Raw genomic sequence first — 16206 nt, forward strand, 5'->3', positions numbered from 1 at the left:
AGTCCTTCTTCTTGGACCACAAGTGATGCTCTCTGAGCTCTAAAGTAACCAGAGGGCACGTCCCAATGTCATGAGTACACAGAGAAATGCAGGGTTTTAAGATGTTCCTACCAGCAGGTTAATTCACATTTACAGTATGTGGACTTTTCCTTCTCCTGAGCACTGTTCAGGCTCTGTTCCTGCTCCACTAGGGTAGGAGAGCGGTTCCCGTCCATTCTTAATGGCGACAGCTACTTGGGCACCTACTCTTCCTGCAGTGCTCTTGTGGTAGGTGATCCTGCATGAGCTGAGTGCTGATGTGCACACAGGGACATCTGATGACAAAGGAGAGAACACAGATTAACTATATTAGATATCCCAGATCCATCCTGAGGCTTGGGATTCCTGCAGGTTCTCACTGCAGCCAGCTTAGACCTTGCACTAGACTTTCATGCATGCATTAGACTTTCACTTCTCAGAACAGCAGCCTCATGCCACACGAGGCCCTGGCCTTTGAAGTGTGGCGGGTCCCAGTTCAGTTATGCTGTAACCACACTATGCACACTAACCATTTTAAAGACCTCGTGCAAAAGGAACAAGATACAAGTCTCTGTATGTCTGTGTTGAATTGTAGTATTCGGTGTGTAAGTAAACCTTTGATTCTACCTGCTCTAATGTGGCTGCTACAAAGTTTTTAGCTATGTTCCTGTCTTTCTACCAGCTGGTGTTTAGTGTCAACTGCAGGCATTTTGGTTAGCAGTTAGCAGTGCCCTGCTCCCAAGAAATCTGGGCTACTTACAAAGCATTTAATGGTATTAGTTGGTGTATTTTGGATTCCATGAGAAATTAACTTCTTTCTCTTCTAACTTACAGGAAAAGCAGTAAGCCTCATGAAGACATCATTGGTATCAGATCCCAAAATCAAGGCTCTCTGGCCCAGGGGAAAAGCTTTTTAATGAGCAAATTTTCGTCTCTAAATCAAAAAGTGAAGCAGACCAAATCCAACGTGAACATCGGCAACCTACGGAAATTAGGAAACTTTACAAAGCCTGAAATGAAAGTGAACTTTCTAAAGCCAAACCTAAAAGTCAATCTTTGGAAGTCAGACAGCAGTCTTGAGACCATGGAAAACCCGGGAGCGATGGATAATAAGGCCCAAGGGGAGTCTGATGGGGACATGTCTTCAGATAATGATTCTTACCACTCCGATGAATTCCTTACCAACTCTAAGTCTGAGGAAGACAGGCAGCTAGCCGATTCTTTAGAGAGTGTAGGGCCAATAGATTATGTTCTCCCAAGCTGTGGTATTATTGCTTCAGCTCCTCGACTAGGCAGCCGATCCCAGTCTGCCAGCAGCACTGACGTCAGCATTCCTGTCCCCTCAGAAGCTATTGTTGGTCATGGGAAAGGCCAGGAGTCTCCCTTGAAGAAAACCCCTTCTGCTGACAACATACATGTACTGACTGGCTTTGCCAAGCCCGTGGATGTCTACTGCCACAGATTTGTACAGGATGCGCAGGACAAAATGTCTGAGCTGTCAGAGACCAGGTCTGTGTCTCACAACAGTGAGGAAGGAAATCAAAAGACTAACCCTGTTTCTAATGAAGAAAACCAGTTGGAACCTGTGGGACTGGTGCCTTCTCGACCGTCCCAGCTAAATGTCTCCTGTTCTTTGGCAGGCCCACAGTTTTTGTCAGTTGAACCAGCACCTCCAGGGGTCTCTCAGCAGAGCCCCAGTTCCGGGTCCAGCCTGCTGGAACTGGAGGCAGGGCTTTGTGTGACCCCTTCTCCAGAGAGCGGCAGCAGAGCAGTCTCTCCCTTTGCAAAGATCCGCAGCTCCATGGTCCAGGTTGCTAGTATTACCCAAGCTGGGCTAACACATGGGATAAATTTGGCAGTGGCCAAAGTTCAAAAGAGTCCAGCAGAACCTGAAGTGGTCAATGAAATTCAGCAAAATGAACTTAAAAATATGTTTACACAATGCCAGACACGAATAATTCGAATTTAGATTTTAGTCACAATCTTATGGTTTTTATTTAAAAACTCAAAATGAAGTTTTCACCTACTGGACTTTTTTTTTTTTTTTTTAAAGAAACAGTTTCTCTGTGTATCCCTGATTGTCCTGGAACTTGCTCTGTAGACCAGGCTGGCCTTGAATTTAGTCCATCTGCCTTCTGAGTACTGGAATTAAAGGCTTGCCCCACTACCGCCCAGCCATTTCAGGCTATTTTAACCAGTACTGCGTTTATGGATTACAAATTCTAATTACATTGTTGACTGGCACTTGTTTTACAAGGAGTCTGAACCTGAGCAAATTCCCAGATGTCCAGACTACAAGTGACCATCTTAGACTGTAGGCCAGCCTAGCAAATACACAACAGAGTGGTTTGTTGATCTCACTTGGGAAGGTTCAGGAAAAGAACCAAACTGGTGTTTGGAGGGAAGGGGAGCTAGTCTCGGAAGCGGGTGCAGTGTGGATACACCATGTAAAGTTAGCGTTCTCCCGCTCTGTCAGTTCATTCCTGTACGCTGCCCTATACGGGAAATTAGACATTTAGATTTTAGTGACTTTTACTAGTGTGCAGAAGTATCTAAATTTTTTTTTAAAAAGTAGTTTTACCAGCTTAACCATTCTCTATGAAGTTGAGAATCAATAATGATAAACAGTGTATTTTCTTTGATTCCAATTTCTCCCGTATTCTTTTTTTCTCTCCCAAATTCCTGAACACACACGGGCTTGCCTGTCATAAAGCCCACCTGCTTCAGGAACAGAAGATCATGTATACTGACTGACTCTAGGAATCTCTAGAAAATCAAGTTTTAACTCTTTCAAGAGGGACACTTAGCATCTTTTTTAGGTTCAAGAACCTAAAATGCAGGTTAATACTGGTTTTCTAAGTGACTGGCCACCAAGATCACTGGCCTCTGCATCCCAGAGAAGGCTGTATGGCACATTCCAGCAAGCACCGACGTCTGGCATCCTTAGAGCCTTACCCTTGTGAAGTGACTCAGTTGAACATTCTGTCTGCTGTGACCTGATAAGCATTCCGTTTTTGTTATTTATTGAAGTGTCGAGTCCTGTGACTGTTAAAGTACCACTGTAGCTCGAAGCATCAATGTGTATGAGAATTCCTTGTACAGCATTTAACAGTACTTTGGTTTTCAAAGAATTCATAAGTGGCAAGTGTGCTACAACCAAACACTTGTTTTGAACTTTTTTGATTAAAGTGTTCTTATTTTAAAAATGGAAACTGTATTTTAAGTCCCAAACATTAAAAACTAGATGCTGCAGTCTGTCCTTTCCCCTCTTTTCCTTCAGGCTCTGGATCCAGGTAGTTAAGTGCTGGCAGCTGGGCTGGGGTGGGGGTTGGGTTTGCACAGAGGTGACCCACAGGAAAATCCGGCAACACAAGTGAAGGCAACGGTTATTTCCAAAGAGGCCATAGATGCCTGGTCAGGGCTGCAGCTTGCCTTGACGCAGAGCTATGAACATGAATATCCTTTGTGTAGGCCAGGAAGAGACGGTGCCTCAAAAGGCTGAAGGTTCCAGTCTCTTCTAGTTTGACTTGGGTAGACGACATCCTGTGCTTCTAATTCATGAAAAAACGCCCACGGGTACTGGTAATTTGGAAGTTTTATTTACTGGACATGGTTACTCAAGGGAACTTTTCTGTAAGATCAAGCAAAATTATGACTTCTCTTTGGTAAATTACAGTTTACATTGGTACAGTTTGACAAGACAAACTAAAAACTTTGTTCTAGGACAAAAAAGTATTTTCAAAAATCTATGTGAACATCTTATTTTCAAAGGTTTAAGGAAGAGCTTGTCTACCAGTTATAAAAATGAAAACCAGTTAGAATTCTAATATGAACATTATTTACATTAGCTTAGAAAAATAGATTTGAGGTTAGGAAAGAACGCTGAACAACTAGTAGTCTGTACTTCCTCTCATCAGGCTAATTCCTTGACTTATCAAGGGTGACCCTGTTTCCTTGGTTAACAATGTCAATGCAAGCCTCTTCAGCAGGAAAAAGATAAGGGACCACTGAACTCACCTGTTTCCAAATGAATTCATCTTCACGCGCACCACAGAGAGCTTAAAAGCACTATTCTAACCTTTCTGAAGATTACTGTTGCCACAATTCTATATTAATTTGCAAATTATAAGTAATAACTTTTATTTGAAAATATGCATATCAAAATGAATAGGTCTGAGGAAGCCTACTTGTAATGTATGGGCCTTTACCGCACTAGCAAATGATGTTACCCATCTAACACACTTGGAAGCTATCTGATAAACTTATATTAAAAGCTCAAAATCCAGCATGATCATCAAATCAGCTAAATAATGAGGAAAATGATTCAAAGTCACCCCCCCCACACACACACACAACAGGCTAAGGATGCAGCTTAGTGGTAGAGAACACGTCTCAGGTGAGAGGCCAAAGTTCAATACACAGCACCGGAAAAAAAGATTAAATCAAGTCTTTCATGTTCGGACAATGTTCCCTTCAGAGTCCCTTAAAATGACAGTTCCCAAATGCAGGGTGTGAGAGGAGCTAAGAACAATGTAGTGACTTGAATCACAGAGCTGCATCTGTCCCATCGAGAGCCTCCTGTCTGAGGGTGTCTTTTCATGGAAACAAAATGGTGATCACATTTTGGCAAAATCAATTGGCAACCCTACTCCAGAAATCTCTGGAAGTATTACTAGTGTATGAAATCTAAAAGTTGGGGACGCCTGCCATGGAAAAGCCTACTTCTGCAGGTTATTAACAGCTGCTAAGGGGGGAAAGTATCTGTCCAGCTGTGGACACTGACACTAGAGAGCTCACGAATCAATGCCAAGAACGTCCCGACTAGATAAACTCAGACAGACGGTATTCACACAGGTGTGGATGCACAGCTTCAGGGGAAGCCGGCACTCCAAGAGTCTGGCCTAAGCTGTAGCTACGGCTAAGGAAATGGTATGATCAGCAACATTATCATTATTAAACCTTTAATATCAAATACATTTTTGTACATCATAACTAATTATAAAACAAACTCCAAAACTCCATAAAACCAGTAAGGTAAAAGCCCTTACAGAGAATCATATAAACTTTAGGTGTCACCAGGCTTGATTTCAGGAAAAGTCATTGTTTTTTTTTTGCCTACAAATCATCTATAAAACAGTATGGTATAAACAGATCTGAGCTGTGCAGCACGGAGGCTGTAGCTTGCCCGTTCTTCTCCAGTTCAGACTCTAAAGCTCATTCCCGTTCACACACTTGTGCTGCTGAAGCCTGTGTTTTCTGGACGACTCCAGCTGCTTTGCTCTCAGCCATCGCTCTCGTGACAGTGTGGTCTGGCCAGCGCTCAGGGACAGAAACCTGGTTTGAAGTTTAAAAATTACCTAGAGTTAGGAAGTTTTAAGAACTAGGAAATCTTTGAAGCCCATCAGGAGACAAGAACATGGCTACTACACACGAGCAAAGGCCAGGTGTGACCTCACAAAGAAGCCCCGAGGAGCCAGAAAGAGAGGGTCTCACTCTTAAAGACTGTGCCCCCGCTGAGACCACTGGTAAATGTAAACCCTGCAGGAAGTACTTCCACCAGGTGCGGATTCTTGATGACGACGACGATGATGATGCAGCCCGACTGCCCTTTCCTCTCCCTCCTCTCCTCCACTCTGCACCCACCCGTCTACTCCTCCTCTTCTATTCAGAAAAGTGCAGGCCTCCCATGGAAATCAATCCATATATCAATTGCAGTAAGACTAACACCCCACCCCCCCCCGCAACATATTAAGACTGGACAAGGTATGAGGAAAGGGGTCCTAAAAGCTGGCAAGAGTCAGAGACAGCCCCTGCACCCACTGTTAGGAGTCCCACAAGAAGACCAAGCTACACATCAGTAACATACAAGCAGAGGGCCTAGGCCAGTCCAGTCTCTATGGGCTCCTATGAGCCCAGGTTAGTTGGTTCTGTGGGTTTTCTTGTGTCCTTGAACCCTCTGGCTCCTACCTTCCTTCCACCCCCTCTTCCACAGGGTTTTGTCTATGTTTGTGGGAGGCCCAGGGCTGATATCAGGAATCTTCCTCAACCTTATTCATTGAAGCAAGGTCTCTCAACTGAACCCAGAGCTGGTCAGTTTGTTCTGGGATTCCTCATGGCCAGGCATACCCAGATTTTAGGTGGAATCTCAACTTCAGTCCTCAGGCAAAAGCTTTAGCCTCTGCTCAGCCCAAGAAGGTATCTTTGAAGGAAAAGTTCTTTTGCTTTTAGAAGTCTGCCTCAGATACTGTTGAATAAATCAGAACTGCACACAGCCAAGAGAACAGGGAAATATCAGGCCGGGTGGTCTTTAATCCCTGTACTTGGAAGGCAGAGGCAGGCGGATCTCTCTGGCCCACGCTAGTCTACAGTGAGTTCCAGGGCAGCCAGTACTGTTACACAGAGACACCCTGTCTTGAAAAACCAAAGGAAGAAGGAGACTATGGAGGAGAGCGCCACTTACCGAGCCACCACAAGCAGCTGGTGGAGATCATCTGCTGTGATACTCTGAGGGTCGTTTTTACGCATTTCCACGAAGTCATCTTCAACCGCCTTTACCAAAAGAGCAATATACTTGTAAGTCTTCCTTCAAACCTCTGTAAGTGCATTTCAAACTATTTCCTTATTTTTATAAAGAGAAAGAAACATGGTCTTTGACTGAAGTAAAAATAGATGGACAAATGAGGCAAGATGGGTAAAAAGAGGAAGAACCAAATTTAGCCTCCATTACAAAATGCAGCATGGAAATGATTCTACATGCAGCCCAGTCCCATTTGAGAATGCCAAACAGGCAGAGAAGCCAGCATCTTCCATGGTGTGAAGCCATTAAACAGGGAGAGACACCAGAGAAGCTGGCCCAGCAATGGGGGCTGCAGTGCACACCTGTAATCCCAGTATTCAGAGAGCTGAGGGAGAAGGACCACAAGTTACAGGGCTGTCTGGGACCAACACAGCAGAACACAACGATTGCAGTCGGCTTTGTCAAAACCCCGGAAACTTCCAGTAACACAAGTAACTTCCAGTAACAAGAACACAAGTGGCTCTTGGTAAGACATTTCAACTTGTTTTGTTTTCAAACCCCACACCCCCACCTGAGGTAATGTCCTTGAAAACCAACAGCCTAGCAATGGAAGAGCAATGGAACAGCGGAACAGGCAGGGCTGGAGTTCCTTTAGTGCACCACTCAGAGGACTGCTACTCTGATCTGTAAGGCTGTCATTACTTAATCAAATTTAAGCCCCATTATACATGTTCTACTATTGTTACCGCTAATATTTGCTGTGCTTACTATACAAATTATTCACTGGAAAGGGTTGTATACAACACGTTATTATGCCATTATGTGCATGGAAGATCTGGAAGTAGCCAGTTCCAAGTACCTACTGGGGGGATTCTTGAGCATGCATCACTCTTGGATGGGGGAGGGGGTGAGCCACTATATAAAGAATTAAAGGAGATATCAATAAGAAGAAAACAATGTTTAAAAAGAAGCAAATAGGAAATTCTATAGAAAAAAAATAAGGTAACTAATAGCAATAACAAATTGCTATGTATAGAAGATTTAAACAGGCACAAAAAAGTCAACCAGCCAACTTCAAGACAGATAAAAGAGAAAAGGGAAAATGAACAGAGCTCCAAAGACCACCAAATTCACTGACCAAGTGACAGGAGGGCTAGCGGGAGAGGAAGCAGCAGGGGAGCTGAAAGAAATAATGGCCTTAAACCCGAAGGGTACTTGTTCAAGACATCATCAAATACTGTGCACACCAAGCTCAGCAAACTGCAGCAGGACAGACTCAATAGAAGCCCAGTGGCATCTACTCAGGGTCTTGGAGGTGTGCTCCTTAAGGAGGAACGGCTGCTGACAACCCAGGGAACAGACTGTGGCATAGGATAAGGGCTTTAATCCCAACACTCAGGAGGCAGAGGCAGGCAGATCGCTCTTTAAAAAAAAAAAAAAGGCTCAATGGCAGGTGCTTAACCTCGTGAACCTCAAGCGACACTAGAGTCCTTCAGATAGGAACAGAAAGCCCCGTAAAGGCAACGGAACAGGGAAATGCTGACCAGTGTAAAGACAGGCAGGGTGGTGTCTGCCTAACCTCACGTTCCCTCCAAGTCTAGCTTGGGCTACATAGTAAAACCACAGATGACTCAAAAAAGCAACAAAAACTTTGTTTTCTTGTTTAAGCCTTTCCCTCTGGTTTGAACGACAACTGCACAAAGTGATAATTAGGTGTTATGGGCACACAACACACAAGGGCATAATCTGTGAAGTGACAGCATGAACGAGGGATGAAGAACAGACTGGAAAGGAGCAAATTCTCATGTGTTAGTGTAGTCACACCATCTGCCAATCCTAAAGAGACCAAGGCTCCTAACCTGATGAGGGAGGAGACAGACTGCTCGCTGCTCTGCCAGACAAAGGAACTGGTTCTTATCCCTAGCGCTGAAAATAATTAAACCAAGCAAACAAAGCCAAAGGCAATTCAAATGCAGAAAGGAGGCGGCAACTAAGTAAAAAGAACAGAGAATGAATCCGCTTCACGCAGCAGATGACATACTAAAGGCTAGAGACGGCAAACACCAACTCTGCCTTACAGGTAACTGCACTTAAGTCACATTAAGTGAACCCCAAAACTACAAGATTTCTCGCTGTGACTAAGACATACCTTGGTGATGTCATCTGAAATGTTGTAATCCAGGAATCTCAGGAGGGTCAGGTAGATGCGGAACTTGTTGAGCACAGACGGCAGCACAGCCGAGAGAAGGCTGTTCATGTACTCTTCCATGTTGGGCGGGATCAGCTGGGGCTGTAAGTGAATCTGGCAGTCTGCCTGGAAAGAGGAAATGAACTGATTTCCAAGGTCCTATGATAACCTACATTTAGAGGACGCAGCTCTCAACTTGGAAGGGAATTAGAAAATAGCAGGTATTTGAGGAGGGGAGTATTTTTAAAATCTTAGTGTACTCAATCTGCTGACTGCATAACAAAAGACATGAAACCACTGCAATGTGATTTTCTGTCTGGCTCAAGACAAGATCTTATCCTGTAAGTCAGGCTAGCCTTAAAGTCAATATACAAACATTTGAGATGGACATAGCTCAGCTGGTCAGGATGCTTGCTGCCAAGCCTGATCCTCAGGACCCACGTGACGGAGAGAACAACTCCTTCAAGTTGTCTTCCAGCTCTACATTCCAGCCACTGCATGTGCACACATGCATCACATGACTGGCAAAAAAAGGAACAAAGGGAGTAAGAACAGCAGTCTGGACTATTAAGGGAAATTAGCTTCTCTTTATTTCTAGATATTACAGGCTCTCCTACTAGTAGTTTTGGTTATCTTGTGATATTTGGGTTAACAGTTATAAATTTTTACAATGAGGTAAAATGAGATACCAGATTCCCTTGTTAATAACTAGCAGCTACCATCTCCTTTTTTGTAACTTATCAGTGGAACTCAGAGCCTCACACAGACAGACAAGTGCTTTACTACTGAGCTGTACTCACGGGTCTTTTGAGGTATGGGTCTTACTATGCCACCAAGGAAGGATGTGACTTGGCCACCTTCTCACCCCAGCCTCCTCAGAGTGTAGGATCACAGGCATGGACTAACACTCCAAGCTCACCCACAATTCATAAATAAATGCAACTTATTAAAATAATAAGCAGCACTGAGCTAAGGAAATGGTTCAGCCTGTGAAGTGCACACCCTCGTGGGGCAGAAGAGATGGTGCAGCAATTTAGAGCACTTAACTACTTTACAGAGGACAGTTCGGATCCCAGCACACACACTGGGTGGCTCACAAATGCATTTAACTTTAGCTCCAAGGCTCCAACCTCCCAGTTCTGGTTTCTGTGGCTGTGAATGAGCATAGGCACAGACCCACACTGATAAAATAGTAACACCTAGAGCTGCGGAGCTGGCTCAGTGCCGTGCTCTTGCAGAAGACCTTGGTCTGGTTCTAGCACATACACGGTGATTAACAGCCAACCCTAACTCCAGCTCCAGGGGATCAAATGCCCTCTTCTGTCCTCCATGGGCCCAGGGCATGTAAGTGGTGAACACACATACATGTATGCACTCATACACATAAAATAAAATATTAAATAAAGTGTGGCAAACACACATAAAATGTGTTTTGGCTTGTTTTAGAAAGGGTCTCTCTGTGTAGTCCTGGAGCTCACTATGGAGAACAGCTGGTGTCCAGCTCAGAGACCCGCATGTCTCAAAAAAAATAAACCTTCAAAACACACACACACAGCTTGAGGTCTAGCCTTAAACCCTAGAATCTACATAAAAATGAAGGGTATGTTGGTATACCCTTGTAATCCCCAGGTGAATCTGTGGCTTGCTGGACCGTCAGACCAATTAGTCTACTTGGGTAGGTCCAGGCCAGTCAGAGACCCTGTCTCAAAAGGTGTACAGTTCCTGAGAAACAACACTCAAGGGCGAGCTGTGGCCTTGACACACACTGCACAAGTGCCTGCATCTGCACACAGGGACAATATAAGCAACAAAAATGGACAAAGTGACAACGATAACCCTCCACTTAACCATGAGCTATCATACCGGGAGCAGGGACCTCCCCTCAGATGTGATGAGGACGTTGATGTTGCATGGGAACTCCATCTGGTGGTAACTGAAGTCATAGTCTACCTTCTGCCAGGTTATCAGGTTGCTCAGGGCAGTCACATTATGAACACCTGGAAGAGCAAGACCGTTATTGGCAGTGATGTGATTTTAATCACATACTCAAATTAGTTTGGCTGACAATGATCTTAACACATGTGATTTTCTGCTGCTTAGATAAAGGTAACGGTAGCCAAGAACTTAACAAGTGCAATGTCCGTAAGCCAGGTATTAGGTTATAAGCTCCAGCAGTACTGGGCCAACCTGAACTTTCTGAGGCCAAAACTCACCCAACAATAATGCCAACAAAAAGTGGGACTCTGGTAAGTTCATTCCTTCCCAGGTCATGGTTATAAGATGGGAAATCATTTCTTTAGAAAGTAAGGTTGTTGAGTTTTCCCAATTTATATATTTTTGAGAGAGGGTTGAAAGAAGAAGCCCAGGCTAGCCTTGAACTCCTAGTTCTCCTGCCTCTACCTTCCAAGTGACAGGAATGGTGGTGGGTGCCACCACCCCTGGATAAACCTTCCTGATTTTAGGCTCCCTTTGCCTTATAAATTCCCAGCGTTCATTATTTTTTCATCTATTTTTTGTGCCCCACCTCCCCCCAGCACAGCGTCACTACCCCCAGCACAGCGTCACTACCCCCAGCACAGCGTCACTACCCCCAGCACAGCGTCACTACCCCCCAGCACAGCGTCACTACTCCCAGCACTGCACACTCTTCGTGGGAACAAGATCTAGCAGCTCTCTCGTCTTTTTTTTTTTTTTTGGTGGGGGGGATGACTGTGTAGTCCTGGCTGTCCTGGAATTTGCTCTGTAAACCAGGTTGGTCTCGAATTCACAGAGATCCGCCTGCCCCTGCCTCCCAAGTACTGGGATTAAAGGCGTGGCCACCACCTCCCAGCTTGTTTTTTTAACATATTCCATAACTGAGGCTAGTTTAAACCAAATAGTCTATTCTCCCCCCCAGAAATCATTAAAAATTATTTATGGGATGTATAAAATATTACATTAAATCTTTTCTACCCTTTTTGAGCTAACAGGCAACCATCAGAATATCATAATAAAAGTTAGTATACACAGTTTGTAATACATGCATGTTTAAAAAATATCTGGTAACTCTAAGTTTGCCTTAGAAGTCATTGCTAGGTCTGACTAAATGGAGCAAAGCCACAAGAGGACAGGAGGTTTGCATGCCTACCTGAGGTGTCCAACTGCCCCTGCTCTAGAAGAGTCTCATCAATGACCAGGGACGTGTTATTGGGCAGCTGGAGGAGACCGCTGACCAGTCGGTTGGCTGTGTAGTCTTTATGGGGAATGAGTTTCAATTGGTTCATGTTTTCTATCGTCATCTGTAGACGAAAAGACTGAAACAGAAATTGTAATGAGGAAAGGTCCAAGTTTTTCTATTAGAAAATACACACAGACACATATTGAGTCAAAACACGTGTGCTTCATATGGTAAGACACCATTTCTAAGGGAAGAAGCTGTGGCCACACCACAAGCCATGCTTCTTACAGCTACTTGTTCTCCGTCTTCAGCTGGGCCTGGAGCATGCTGGAGAGATAAGGCCAGCCACAGACATAAAGAAAATTTGTGTGTGTGGTTTTTTTTTTTAAGTCTTGATGAGTAATTTTTACTCTGAAACTAGTGGTGGACAGTTCAAATATCAGACACCCAGAGGCTGAACTTTACTATTCCTTTAAGACAGTCTGCACTGCAGCCCAGAGCATGGCCTCCCATTCCTCTAGCCCCCACCACATTCGGCAGTCTCTTGTCTGCTCCGGACTCCTCTACTCATACATGGTGCAGCCTTCAGAAAAGCACAGGGTAGGGAGCCTGTGCAGGAAGAAGATCACAGCTAAAATTTAAGAGAATTTTAAATACTGTGGCTTAATTTTCTTAGAAACGAAAGTGGGAATTGTTTACAGATTCAGAAGAAGTCCCAGAAGAGGTGGGGCTTGTCAAAAAAAAGGTGGCTGGCTGCAGAGATGGCTCAGTGGTTAAGAACACTTGTTCTTGCAAAGATATGGGTTCTACTCCCAACTCCCATACAGAGGCTTATAACTGTCCATAACTCCAGTGCCAGGGGACCAACACCCTCTGCTGGTCCCCATGGGCACCTGGCATGTACATGCTGCACTGACATACATGCAAGGTAAACACACACACACACACACACACACACACACACACATCTCAAAACAAAGAAAAGAGTGGCCAGGTGCTGGGGCTGAGACAGAACCACAGGCAGGACACATATAACCAGTAGTCAAAGCCGAGTGTTCTATTACAGAGAGGAGCACTGAGAAAGGGCCTAGTGCCAGATAAAGAGGAGACAGGGTCAGTGAAAAACAAAACAAGGAAAAGTGACCAGAACAAAATGCAAACACACACCACACTGTCACTTCTCAGCCCCTTCCTCCACCCTCTCCCATGTAAAAATGTAGCCTGAGAACCCCTGGGCTCACAACTGACAGCTGGATGGCCTCTGGAGCCACTTTGTGTCTGAGAGCTAGTACTACACCAGCTTCTTCGCGGACTTCCCTTACTCCAAGTAGGAGAGAGGAAGGACATGACCCCAGCTAGGCAACCACCAGGTCAGCTCCAAAACCATCCATGAGTCTTAGGCCATTCTGTATAGATGGGCATATGGGCACCACCAGTGTCTCCTATCCCATTTCAAGTGCTTCGCTGTCCTGCCATGATTTTTTTTTTAAAGATTTATTATGTATAAAGTGTTCTGCCTGCATGTATGCCTGCAAGCCAGAAGAGGGCATTAGATCTCATTACAGATGGTTCTGAGTCACCATGTAGTTGCTGGGAATTGAACTCATATCCTCTAGAAGAGGAGTCAGTGCTCTTAACCTCTGAGCCACCTCTCCAGCCCTCTGCCATGAATTTTTAAAGCACACACCAGCAATTACTTTCTTGGTCTTGTACTACAAACACATAAAACTCAGAGAGCTTATTTCAGGAGCTGTGGGTTTTGGGAACTGCTAAGACCCTGTTACAGGGTTTATGAATAGGTCACACATTTACCCTCACTCCTTCAAAATGGAAGACAGATGAGTTTTACCATAGAGAACGTACGAACGCCAGCAACAGGCTTCCAGATACTACACCAGCTATCATCGACAACACCCCAGATCAAAACACATCACCATAGGTGCAAATGCGGAAACGGACCAGAAAATCTAGCGGTCTCCTACTAATGTAGAAGTTCAAGAGCTTGGGAAAACCCAAAACAGTGTCAGTTTTATGACTATTTTGATAAATATAATGAATTATTGAATATAGAAATCAGTGGAAGCATAGTCTGTTGAGTAAGTGGCCCCAAGTCCTTGGGACTCTGCTGCTTCTGCAGGGCCTGAAGCACAGCATGACAGGTTGTTCAGTGAAGGGCCTGCCTGGCTTCACTTTTTAAGACCCAAAGAAGTGGCCAGCATTTTTAGATATACCACTCATCAGAGCAATTCCCCTATCCCCAAGATCCCGACACAAAAATGGTACACTCCAGATGGTTCCAAACAGTACCTAACTGGGCCATGGAGAGGGGCAGCTGAGAGAACTGAGCTTATTTAGATCTCAAGTTTAATATGCACACAAAGGGACAAACTGGCAGCGGCAGGAAGCCTGATCTTGAGGGAGTTACTGCCATTGCATTAATGTTTAGATTTACAAATTTGTGCTGGGCCAATCAGTGTCAATGCTGAGGGTACATTTTAAATTATGTCAGTTGGTGGGTGTTGTTGTGATCCACAAGGAACACAAAGTTAGGTGAGTAGAAAATAATTGGCTCGGTTGTTCATAATACTTTATCAGAATATTAGCTTACTGCTGGAACAAGGTGTTGAATGATCCGGTAGAGGTGTTCTGTGAAGGTGCTATTTTGTGGGCAGCCACTCAGGTTAACTGTAAATTTTCCTAGTGGAAGAACATCTCTTCTTGTATATCTAGAAGAGGGGAAAAGAAAAAACAAAACAAACAAAAACAAAGGTAAGATACTGCAATTACTGAAATACCAGCATTAGACATTTTGCAGAAGCAGGAAGAAATGGCTCAGTGGTTAAGAGCACTGGCTGCTTTTCCAGAAGACCATGGTTCAATTCCTAGAACCCACACAAGAGCTCACAGCTGTCCTTGGAACTCAAGAATAAGATGCCCTCTTCTGGCTTCCACCAGCACTGCATGCACAGATATGCAGGCAAAACAGCCATACACATAAAATAAAAATAAATTTAATGGTTTTTGCAGAACACCCAGCTATTTTATCTATCAGAACAGCAGCAGTAAAAGAATAATCAATACTTAAATGACTGTTCACATGCCTTTTCACCCCTCTCCAAACATTTCAAGGTGGGCAGTATTAAGAACTCTGAAGTACAAGTAGAGTACCCTTATCCAAAATACTAAGACTTAAGTGCTTCAGAACGTTTGCAAACTTCCCTGGCTAAGCATGCCTAGTGTGAGCTGGTAGCTACTGCTTCCCAGTATGACTTCAGCAGTATGCCTGTGGCTCAGCTACTTCAGACTTCCCAGCACTTCAGGCTTTTCCGTTAGGGATGTGCAACCAGTCAAACCATGACAGAGCTCTGACGTGAGCCTTGCTTCCAGGCATTACCCACTGTCTTGGATGCCAACGGGAGAAAGGAAGGAGTTACACTGGAAAGATGCTGATGTAACAGCATTTACTTACACACGTGCGTGCACACACGCACGCACAAAGTGTGAAGGGCTAACGTTTTGGGAAAAGGTTACGATATGGCACAGATATAATGAAATAGCACACAGTCACTAGAAAGCTTGTCAAGAAGGCAGGCTGTGGTTGCATGCCCTCAATCCTAGCACTCAGGAAACAGAAGCAAAAGGATCTTATGAGTTCCAGAGCTAGCCTGGACTATATAGAAGGTTCCAGGCCAGGACTTCATAGTGACACCCTATGTTCAAAAAAACAAAAAACCCCCACAAAACCAAAAAAACCCAATACAAAACAAAACAAAAAAATAAATAAATTAAAAAAAAAGGGAAAATGGAGCTAACTAAGCATTAAATGGAAAATTTAATGTGCTTTAACCACAGTGACACCCACATTAGTAAACATACACGTGGATATAAACCAAAGAACACACACAAGCAGTAAAGGGGAAGAGACTGGCATGGGAGAGCAGGCAATTTTCTTCCCGATATTAGGATACATTACTTTTTAAAGCAAAACACAAAACCTGTTGTGGGGTGGCAGCACATGCCTTTAATAGTCTCAGGAGGCAGCCGGGCGGTGGTGGCGCACGCCTTTAATCCCAGCACTTGGGAGGCAGAGGCAGGCGGATCTCTGTGAGTTTGAGGCCAGCCTGGTCTACAAGAGCTAGTTCCGGAACAGGCAGCAAAGCTACAGAGAAACCCTGTCTCGAAAAATAAAAGTCTCAGGAGGCAGAGACAGGCAGATCTCTGAGTTTAAGGCCAGTCTGGTCTACAGAGCAAGAGCCAGGACTACACAGAGAAACCTCATCTCAAAAAAAAAAAAAAAAAAAAAAAAAAAAAAAAAAAGAAAAAAAA

General features: G+C 44.3%; 2 protein-coding genes across 3 annotated transcripts in view; one reads left to right on the plus strand and one right to left on the minus strand.

The window, feature by feature from the left end:
* Positions 1-3270, plus strand: part of Inpp5f (inositol polyphosphate-5-phosphatase F) — a 79938-nt gene extending 76668 nt beyond the window's left edge. For both annotated transcript variants that reach the window (XM_050165824.1, XM_050165825.1), the window contains one exon: positions 853-3270. In XM_050165824.1, coding sequence (XP_050021781.1) covers positions 853-1987 — 1135 coding nt within the window. In that variant the 3' untranslated portion in view covers positions 1988-3270. The remainder of the gene's footprint in view (positions 1-852) is intronic.
* Positions 3271-3595: 325 nt separating this feature from the next.
* The window catches only part of Mcmbp (minichromosome maintenance complex binding protein), a 46813-nt gene continuing 34202 nt past the window's right edge, over positions 3596-16206 (minus strand). The window contains exons 8-13 of the mRNA XM_050165953.1: positions 14489-14678; positions 11851-12016; positions 10587-10720; positions 8685-8849; positions 6479-6567; positions 3596-5352 (exon numbers count right to left, since the gene is read on the minus strand). Coding sequence (XP_050021910.1) covers positions 5226-5352; positions 6479-6567; positions 8685-8849; positions 10587-10720; positions 11851-12016; positions 14489-14678 — 871 coding nt within the window. The 3' untranslated portion in view covers positions 3596-5225. The remainder of the gene's footprint in view (positions 5353-6478; positions 6568-8684; positions 8850-10586; positions 10721-11850; positions 12017-14488; positions 14679-16206) is intronic.

Source organism: Alexandromys fortis, unplaced genomic scaffold (genome assembly GCF_014885135.2).
Source record: "Alexandromys fortis isolate MF-2015 unplaced genomic scaffold, M_Fortis_MF-2015_v1.1 scaffold_146, whole genome shotgun sequence".
NCBI lineage: Eukaryota > Metazoa > Chordata > Mammalia > Rodentia > Cricetidae > Alexandromys > Alexandromys fortis.